The sequence below is a fragment of the Caloenas nicobarica genome, chromosome 28 (genome assembly GCF_036013445.1).
Source record: "Caloenas nicobarica isolate bCalNic1 chromosome 28, bCalNic1.hap1, whole genome shotgun sequence".
Taxonomy (NCBI): Eukaryota; Metazoa; Chordata; class Aves; order Columbiformes; family Columbidae; genus Caloenas; species Caloenas nicobarica.
This window is the reverse complement of record NC_088272.1, coordinates 871,741-882,296: the sequence shown is the minus strand read 5'-3', so window position 1 is coordinate 882,296 and position 10,556 is coordinate 871,741. Positions and strand designations below refer to the sequence as shown.

Genomic DNA, 10,556 nt, shown 5'->3' with positions numbered 1-10,556 from the left:
GCCTCAAAGCCTGATTGGCTGGTTACATATCAATCATGTGACTTGCCCCGCCTCCTCAAATGTGATTGGCTGTCCTGGGTCCACTGACTCCTCACTGACTTCTGGGTGGTTGTTGCCAGGCAACGAGCTCCACCTAAAACTGAAACTGTGGGCCCTGGTCAGAGGCCGTGGGTGATAAAAAACGTTGGGACTCTAAACATGAGGATTTGGGCCCCAGGAAGGAGGCTCTGGGCACTCAAAAGGACGGGCAGGTGCTGCAGATGGCGCTTTGGGCCCTGAACACAAGGGGACCCTCTTGGTTCCCACCCGAGCTGGGTTTGGTGCCCGTGACCCCACGGAACAGACACCTGTGCTGTCCGGAGTGGCCACGGAACAGACGGAGCCCAAAGCCACGGACTCCATGAGCTCAACGGGGAGTTGTGACATTTATGGACGTTTCACAGGGCGGCCCATGGGCTGAGGGCAACTGTGTGTGTGTGACAGCAAAGGGTGGGCAGGGGAGCGGTGGTTGGTGAGGACGTGTTGGATCGTGTGGGACCTGAGCCTGACGCCCATGGGGTGGAACAAGGGCTGGAGAAAGGACCGTCGTGGTGGCGACACTGCTCCCGCGTGGAGCTCCAGAGGCTGCAGGGGCATTTCTGCTCCACGGGGACCAGCACAAGCCAGTGGCCCGTTCATGTCTGTCAGTGCTCTGGGGCTGTGACCTCAGCAGCACCTGCACAGCAGGAGTGTCCTCACCGCCAGCACCGGCTCTCTGCTCTGGCTGCACCTCTGTCTCCACCTCCCCGTGCTCTCCTCCCTCCCAGGCACCTTTCCCACCTGCTGCAGGACCCACCAAGGCCTCTGTCTGTCTCTAGAGAGACTAAAAGGAAAGAAAAACTTTCCACACTGATGCCATCAAATCACCGCATGAAATACAAACACTTTTAAGGGGAAGGGTAACCCTAACTTTTCCCTTTCTGAATGTTTATAATAAATGTACTGCATTTTTTAAAAAATAGTGTGGCTTTAGTTTCTACCAGGAGGGTGTGTTCCGTGTGCCATTGACATTTGATACATATTATACCAATTTATTCATTCTCCCCGTTCAGTTGCCTTCTGTGCGTGTCATGTTACGTCCATAGGCAACCATCCAGAATTTGTATTTAGTTTTGATATTGTTACGTCAGCTGCTGCTCTAAATTATCTAATATTTCATTTTCAAGTGTTCTCCTGTTGCATCCTTTGGCAGATGATGTTCTTGTCACCAGGTATATTTTCCTTCTCACATATAATTTGGATGATTCCTAGCTGATCCATGGTGCTTCATGTGTTCTAACTTCTGCTTTCGGCATTACGTGGTGATGTATGTGTCTCTGTGTTTGTGTGGCAGGTGTCACGTCAGAAGCACTGTCCCAGCCAGGTCACTGCATCTCTTTCTCTTCTCCCTCTGCTGCCATTGCGACTGTACCAGCTGTCTGATGTGCTTTCTGACTCATGGACCCTCTCGTCCTGCCTCCCCTCTGCTGTTCGATCCTGTTCCTGCAAGAGAAGTGACAACCGGTCCGTGTCTCCTCTGTGGCATCGGGACCTTCCAGAGCTGGACGGCTGGTGGGAACTGTCACCATCGGCCAAGGCTCTGTGTGAATCTCCTCCTGGCGCAGGAGCAGCTCTGGCTGTGCTGGGTGAGCACCGCGCTGCCCGAAGGAGAACAGCAACACTCGCAGTGACTCCAGCTGGGAAGAGATGATTTGAAGGCAGGTTGGCAGCAGACCCTGAGGCTGACACAGCTGACACAGCTTCCTTACAGTAAAAGAATAGACAAGGCTAACATGGGCCTGCTGCTGAAATTCGTACGAGTATAATCAGACAGGACTGAGGTACTTCATGGCTTCTTTGCCTCCATCTCCACCAGCAAGGTCTCCTGGGACTTTGTTCCTGAAGGCAGGAGTCTGGAGAACAGCCAGGAGTGGATGGGGCTCAAGTGAGGGGTTACCTGAGCAAACTCAGACACCATTACAGAAAAGGAGATGGGACACTTGACCAGCTCCCTGAACACACGTATTGCTGTGCTGTGGCACCTGAGATTCCCAGGAGCACCCACCTTTTCGTCCAGAGGAGGGTGACTCCTCTTGAGGTGTCCTAGCCTGTCTCCTCGCTCAAGTGGTGCGTCAGGCACCCAACTTTCTGACACATTCAATCTTTATCAGGAAATTCTCTAGATCAATATTTATTGGAGATTGTTGATACCAGCTGTTCTGGAAATGAGGGCATTGGGAGGGGGACAGAAATATAAGAAATTTGGCTTAATTAGTATTTGTTATGGAAATGCTCTCTGTTTGGCTACAGTTCTGAAATCTCTCTAATCATCCACACCAGACTTGATGCCTTTAGGCAAGTGCTGCAGAGAGCCTTGGCTTGTAAGAGCATTTTGGCTGTTAATGAGCCCTCTGCTGCCATGATCCTGAGCTGCAACTACTGAAAGAATTAACAAACTCCTAATGAAGTGAAAGGCAGAAACACACCCCAAGTTTCTGAGGCTGTTTGGGACCCCACGAGGGGCCATCACTGACACAAGCAGTCCCTGTCCCTGGAGGATGGTGAAGGAAAAGCCTGGAGACGATGGTCAGAGGTGGTAAAGGCGATGTGGAGGTGGCTCTGGTGCCCTGTCAGCCCTTCGTGGTTGTTTAGCATCAGAATGGCCAAGCCCTGACCCCCAGGGCCTGGCAAAGGAGACCCTTTCAGTCAAATGTTTCTCAAGGCTCTGCCTGTGGTCTCTGGGAGGGTATTTGTGGTTTGGGGGTGGCTTTGGTGCCAAGTGCTGTTGCTTTATCCACAGGGCTCTAGTTTTCTGAGGATTTGGCAATGCCTATGAATTCCCCAAGCCCATGCAGCTTCTTTCATAGACCTACAATGGTCACCAATCACCTGAGCTGTCCCAGTCCCAAACTTGGTTGAATCCTCAATTTGGATCCATGCCCCAGCACTGAAAGCACACGTTCCTTCTTCTGCTGCCCTAAAATAAAAAAGAAAAATCAATCTATTCCACATTAGCACGATCAGCCAATGGTCTTTAGGTCTTCTTCTTTAGCACATTTACTACTACGCATAGACCCGTGTCTTCCTGCACTCCCATGTGTCTCACAAACCTTTCACTCTTGTCCTCCAGTAATGGGCCAACACTCCAGGAGGCTGGTGCTTCCTCCGGGCTCATGGATGATTCCTGAGGACCATCCAAGTGTGGGCAGTGCAAGAGAGGAGCAGAGCAAGGTCAACTCATGGGCCATGCCTGAGCACAGCCCCCCCAGCAGCAGCCATTCCCATCTCCCAGGCACAGCCATGCCCACAGCATGCAAATGTCACTGCCATATATGACTAGTCCAAGAGAAGCCTGCCTTCTTTCCAGGATCCCCCAAAGTCTTTCTCCTATTCCTCCTCCACCCACAAACATCAACCACATTCCACTTGCAGGGTTAAACATGGTCATAAGGATTTGCTGAATTCATCAGCCATCACCCTTCTCTACCTCACATCCCCTGACCCTCCCACACCACACATGGCCGCTCACTGCTGCTCAGGGCCTCTCACTCTTCAGAAGAGGCCTTGAGCTCCTTGGTTCTTCCTGGTGCTTGTTATAATCTTCCTCACTCCCTCCAGATCTCATGGTGAGATTTCTTGTCCATAACAGCACCTTTATGACCATGTTTTACTAAATGGGTGTCTTTTTGTGAGCATTTGTGCAGAAAGAGTAGTCTCAGGAAAAAAACAAATATATAAAAACTGATGCTGAGTGAAATGCCATGAAGACCTGAGGAGTTACTCCCATTGCTGTGTCTCTCCTGGAAGGAGTCTGTCCCAAGAAGGGGATCCGGCTTCTGCCACTCTCTGGAGAGGCACATGAGCAGTGTCCGTGCACCTGGGGAGGAACAGGGTGATTTTTGCCAGACCGCCCTTCATCTGAACCACTTAGATGTGTACTTACGGATGGGGTGTTGTGCCTTATACTGCAAATACCTATTGGATTGGCCCTGCCAGTGGGGCTACCACAGATGCAGACTGCTGTGTTGCAGGTATTTATATGTAGGCAGATTAACCCTTTTTTATTTTTTTAAATTATTATTTTTAATACTGACACTCTTAGAGTGTCAGTATTTATTAGTATAAATTACTAATAATTAGTATAATAATACTATAATACTATAATACTATATATATAATATATATAGTGTGTGTATATATATATATAATATATATAAAATATATATAGTATATATATAATATATATAGTGTGTATATATATATAGTATATATAAAATATATATAGTATAGTATATATATAATATATATATATAATACTATAATACTATAATAATTACTAATAATTAGTATAAATTACACAAAGACTTGAATGCTTATTGATGCATTTTAACATGATTATCCACAGAAGGCCCAGCAGCTTTGCCTCTCAAGAAATGGGATGCCAGAGGGCAAGGGAAGGATGGCTTGGGCTCTGTCCTGGCATCTGGAAACTGAAGTGTGCGCCCATCTCCCAACACCCGCCCTGCCCAGTGAATGGTGTGAGAAACTCTGCCAATGAGCTCTGAAGTCACAGTCATGACAGGTATCTTATGTCTAGCGGCAGACAGTGTTGTCCTGCCAGCTCAGGATTGGAGCTTCCATCCCTGAAGGTATTTAAAAGATGTGTAGACATGGTGCTTAGGGATATGGTGTAATGGGTGGGCTTGGCAGTGTCGTTTTTACGATTGGACTTTATGACCTTAAGGGTCCTTTCCAACCTAAAATATGATCTGAGATAAACCACTTCAATTCCCATCATCTCCAGCTTCCCTCGAGGGCAGCTCTTGTGTGGCACCACTCTCCTGGCTCTCCAAGCAGGTTGGACACTGGTTTGGTCCCTGCACTGGCAATTTTCCCTTCCTGGGGTAAAAGACCTTCGATGAGAGATGGTTGTAGAGATTTGGGTGGCAGAGGTCTGAACTTTTCCTTTCAAAATCTGAGCAGGCTCAGTTTTGGAGCCATTGAAAAATAGAGACAATCTCAAGGATGTTTTTGAAAAGTGGTACTATCCCTAATAAGAATAACAGGGAATTCCTTATTCTTGATGATGATGAGGATGAACTAAAGTTTTTTAATTTCATTCCCAACAGTCATTCTTGCTTCTCAAAAGAGCTGCTATGTCTCAGTAGCTGACCTCTTGCATGGAGTTCTTTTTAAGAGCTTTTTCTCTCACTTCTACAATTTTAATCATTTAGAAAGTATTTCTTTGGACAGAATTGCCCTGAAATCACCCCTTTCATACTTTTCCCCCTTTTTTTCTGGTGTGAGTGGAGGTGACACCGGCAGATTACTTCTCTTTTAGGCAAAGAAGGCCAAGGAACAGATCCCAGGTAGGTGCAAAGGCAGAAAGGAAGCCAGAATGTTTATGTGGTGTGCACTGACACACACCGTCACCTGCATTTCCAGTCTCTGAAGTCCCAACAGTGCAGCAGAGACTGGAGTTCTGAGCTCCCTTCATCTGCCCTTCGTGACACATGTAAAATGAAACTACCCCAGCCAAAAGTTGGTTTTGATTCTCTTCACAGCCTGAAGCCCCACATGGGTCAGGAGACAAGCCAGGATACCCAACGAGGACTCGCATGCTCTGCACTTAAATTTCAGGTGTTCCCGAGAATCTCAGCAGACAAGTTGTGCCGATTCCTGGGTGCAAGGAGCTGGTCAAGAGCCTCGTCTCCATTTCTGTAACGATGGCTTTGCTGCCTGGCTGGTGTGCAGACTCTGTACACGGATGCTGACACCTGTTGAGCAACCTGCTCTGAAAGGATGAACAAGATGGGCATGAGGACAGCAAAAAAGAACAACTTGGTTGAGGGCAAAGGAAAAGGGATGCACAAGGTGTGGTCAGGGCTGTTTGGGGGCACTTGTAAAGCAGCCCTGCACTTCATGTGAATTATTCCTGTGGCCAGGGAGAACTTGAAAGCTGTCCCTAAATTGAAAACATGAAGGGAATGAAAGGACAGCATCATTCAGGCTGGATGGGACCTCGGGACGTGTCTTGACCGACCTCCTGCTCAAAGCAGGGTCAGACCAGATTACTCAGGGCTTTATCCAAACACATCTTGGTCACTTTCTGGGACAGAGTGGATGAGCACCCCTGGGAAACAGCTTCCAGAGCTTGACTGTCCTCAGGATTGGAAAGTTTCTCCCTTTCTATAGCAGCTTTCCAAGCCTGACCTTCCAGATTATTTTTTACCCGTCTACTTATACACTGACACAAACCATAATAGCCTACCTTGGACACAAGAATATTGTGGGGGATGATGCTGAATGCCTTGCTGACTTCCAGGTAACAGACCACCACTGCTCTCTCCATGTCCAGCAGCCCTGTCCTTTCCTCACAGAGAGCAAAGAGGATGGACAGACACAACCTGCCCTGGGTAAACCCTGTCACCTTCAGACACTCAGAAATGGGGTCCCAGTGGACATGTTCTGGGGCACAGCCCTTAGTTCCTCTGCTCACCCATTGACCATTTTGAAAAGTGCACCCAATGTATGAGAGCTGCCAGTGGTCAGGGAGTCCCCCCAGTCTCCATGAGCTTTCCAAGAACGTGGAGAGTGGCCTCACTGTGACATGGTCCTGCTGTCTCAGCTCCTGGGATGCTGCCCCTCCTGTCCCATAGACTGGAAAGGATTGTATTAGTTCCAGGGACCCCTGACTTGATCCCCATCCACTGCTGGTTGTTCTGCCTCCAGTGACAGAGGCCTGGGAGACCTTGCTGGTGAAGATGGAGGACCAGAGACACAGAGAATATCACTTCTTTCCCTTATTAAATTCATCAGTGGCCACCCAGTGTCTTTTTTTCTCCTTTAACTGTTCTTGCCGTAGCAACAGCTCATTATGGTGCTCTCAAATTGCCTTACAGTCTAGACTGAGTTTTGCTCTGGCCTGTTGCTGTGCTTGGAGGCTGCTGTCCTTGAAGACCAGATGAACTAACTTCTGCCACCCTGCCTTGGCAGTTTATTCCATCCGTGTCACAGCTCTGTCTGCAACACTGACAGCTCCAGCTCACCCAGTCAGGTCCCTGGCTGAGGACATTGCCTCACATCTGGGCTGAACCACCCCAGCTGTGGCACCACGAAACCTCTGACCTGCCCCATGGAAACCTGGTACCAAGTGTCCAAGAGCCCATGTGTTCAAATGCTTTGCTTCAGAGCACAGACATGACATGGCCAGAAGATTGCTGAATGTCTCTCTAGATCTAGGAGTATAAACCCAGAATATAATCCCTAAATTCATTCCGGTGAACATATTCCTCCTCCAGTTTGCAGAAATTAGATCCTTTGCTGTAACCTTTCTGGTGTCCTGTCTAATAATGGGACAAGAAAAGCTGATTCTCATACCAATTTATTTTCTAATAGGAAGAATACAATGCTGGCAAGAAGTGTCTCTGCAGAGGAGAGAGAATACATCAGTGAGTACTTCAGGCTGTTTGAAAGGATGTGCCCCTGGAGCCCCAGGGACAGCTGGAGGGAGCCCAGAGGGGACAGAGGAAGGGGCATCATGGGCTGCTCCTGTGCTGCTGAGCTGGGCTGGGCTCCTGGGACAGAGGGAGCTCATGGCAAGCGGCAGCGCTGCAGAGAGACAGCTCTGCCCAGGAGCAGCTCCTCTGCAAAGCGCAGCAGGGCTGAGGGCTCTGCCTGCAGCACCGAGGGCAGAGGAGCCAGGGAGAGACAGGGAAACGCAGTCTGGAGTGGGAGGATGCTGATAGATCACTGTGGGAGAAATCTTCGCAGATATGATGCCTGTGGCTGCAGGGCATTGCATCTGCAGATCATGGTAGGATCTCAGAAAGCTGTCACATTGCAGAGCCTGCAAGAGATGTAAGTAAAACTCTCAGAGATTCTCTGATGCAAAGGAAGAGGATGTGCTGCAGAGCAGGGATTGCCTTCTGCACCGTCAGAGTGACAAGACATGAATGCTGTGTTCTGCCAAGGATGGCTGTGGGGTGCAAATGTAAATGTGCAGGCAGGGGTGCCCAGGGCTGTCCTGCAGAGCAGGGTCCCTGCACCCCAGGGCTGTGCCGGGGCAGGGACTCTGCCGCCTGCCAGGGTCAGCGCTCAGCCTGCCCGGGGAGATCCCAACAACACTGAGGGGAGAAGCTGCGGGGGGAAGGAGCGACCCCCAGCAGGGCAGGGTCCTTCTGCTGCTGGGTTCTCCGTGGGCCAGGGCTGCTCACAGCTCCAGCTCACTGCAGACTGCTTCCAATTGGAGGTTTCAAGGAGAAGATCTATACAGGTACTACTATAAAGATAAGGAGCTTTCCTGAGTCTGTGCTTTGTGTTTCGTCTTCCAAGACTGGGAGGAGGGAGAGGGGTGTAGGAAAGGATAAATGCAAAAGAAGCTCTCCAGTTTTAACAAGTTACTGAGACTCCTGCACTGCAACTCTTCAGTCATCAGCCGATCTGCCAGAAGCCTCGGAACATCCCTTCAGTCACTCCTCTGCCCATGGACAGCAGCAGCACCACATCTGCTGAACCCAACAGCCTTAGGCTGACCTGTCCTTTTTTCCAGACTGCAAACCTCTGCTCTCAGCAGTGCCTGGTGGCTTTTCAGGGTAACACGGCAGTGTGATCAGCCTCCATCTCAGAAAGGTGCCAGCCCAGGGCAGCTGGAGCAAGACAGAGGGACAGAGCAGCTGCCCTCACTCTGCACTGACCCACAGGCATCCTCTGGTCTCACAGGACTCGCTCTGTTCTCCCTGAGTGCAGCAGAAATGCTGAGGGTTTCTGACACCCAACAACACTCTCCAGGGGAGTTAAATGATTGGACTAGATGATCTTTCAAGCTCCATTCCAATCCCAAACATTCTGTGATTCTGTGAAGCTTTAAAAAAACCAAACATTTCAAATTTCATTTTACCATCCTGTTTCATTCTCGGGATAGTGCAGATGCTGACAGGCCCTTCTGCACCAGCAGCAGTTTCAGATGACAACTTTGAACCCCAGGTCCGTCCCCTGCCCCCCGTTCCATGACCTGTGCTGCAGAGCAGGGCTGACTCCTGGGCAGCCAGTGGGCACAGGCCCTGCTCCTCACGGCACCTCCAGCCAGCACCACCCAGGGCTCAGCCACGGACCCGAAGGAAGGTCTGGAAAAGGACAAGGGGCGTGAAGCAGGGGAGGGTGTGTGAGAAATGGCTTGGATTTTGCTCAAAGAAGTCTCCCTTAACTTGTCACTGTCTTTTTCTCCTTGCACAGGTCCTCATGCCCAGAGGCAGCAAATGTCCAACAGCAGCTCCATCACCCAGTTCCTCCTCCTGGCATTCGCAGACACACGGGAGCTGCAGCTCTTGCACTTCTGGCTCTTCCTGGGCATCTACCTGGCTGCCCTCCTGGGCAACGGCCTCATCATCACCACCATAGCCTGTGACCAGCACCTCCACACCCCCATGTACTTCTTCCTGCTCAACCTCGCCCTCCTCGACATGGGCTGTATCTCCATCACTGTGCCCAAATCCATGGCCAACTCTCTGTGGGATACCAGGGTCATTTCCTTTGCAGGATGTGCTGCCCAGGTCTTCTGTGTATTTTTCTTGTTAGGTGCAGAGTATTTTCTTCTCACCATCATGTCCTACGACCGCTACGTTGCCATCTGCAAACCCCTGCACTACGGGACCCTCCTGGGCAGCAGAGCTTGTGTCCACATGGCAGCAGCTGCCTGGGCCAGTGGGTTTCTCGGTGCTCTGCTGCACACGGCCAATACATTTTCACTGCCACTGTGCAAGGGCAATGCCCTGGACCAGTTCTTCTGTGAAATCCCCCAGATCCTCAAGCTGTCCTGCTCAGATGCCTCCCTCAGGGAGGTTGGGCTTCTTATATTTGGTGCCTCTACATTCTTTCTATGTTTTGTATTCATTGTGATGTCCTATGTGCAGATCTTAAGGGCCGTGCTGAGGATCCCCTCTGAGCAGGGACGGCACAAAGCCTTTGCCACGTGCCTCCCTCACCTGGCCGTGGTCTTCCTGTTCCTCAGCACTGCCATATTTTCCTACCTGAAGCCCCCCTCCATCTCCTCCCCATCCCTGGACCTGGTGGTGTCTGTTCTGTACTCAGTGGTGCCTCCAGCAGTGAACCCCCTCATCTACAGCATGAGGAACCAGGAGCTCAAGGATGCCCTGTGGAAACTCATGCCTTAGTGTTTTCTGAAGCAGGAAACTACCCATCTGCTACTATATAGCAGTTTTAATGTAACTAGTTACAGCCTCTCATCTGTATTTTCTGTTGTTATTGATGTTTTCTTTATTGTGATAACATCATCCCCTTTCTAAATCACTTTCTGCTTTTCTTTTATAACTAATGGCTGTGTAAATGAGGAGCCATGATCTGTGTGTATTTAAACAAAATAAAGGGTCCCGTAGTGATGTGTTTTTCACTATATCCTTCCTGCGAAGCCTATTTGGAGCTGCAGGGACAGTTCCTGTGTGCATGGGAGGAGGGGAAAGAACTCTCACTTGGCAGCACTGCCAGGGAGCAGCAGCGCTTGGCCTTCCAGAGCTGTTCTC

General features: G+C 50.0%; 1 protein-coding gene across 1 annotated transcript; it reads left to right on the top strand.

Moving 5' to 3' along the window:
• The first annotated feature begins 9,275 nt into the window (after window positions 1-9,275).
• Window positions 9,276-10,190, top strand: LOC135999525 (olfactory receptor 14J1-like). The gene has a single exon (XM_065653095.1). It carries the CDS (start codon window positions 9,276-9,278, stop codon window positions 10,188-10,190), a length of 915 nt encoding a protein of 304 aa, XP_065509167.1.
• Window positions 10,191-10,556: the final 366 nt, after the last annotated feature.

Bases quoted from the DNA above. Each gene is read 5' to 3' on its own strand.
- LOC135999525 (XM_065653095.1), top strand. From the start codon at position 9,276: ATGTCCAACAGCAGCTCCATCACCCAGTTCCTCCTCCTGGCATTCGCA.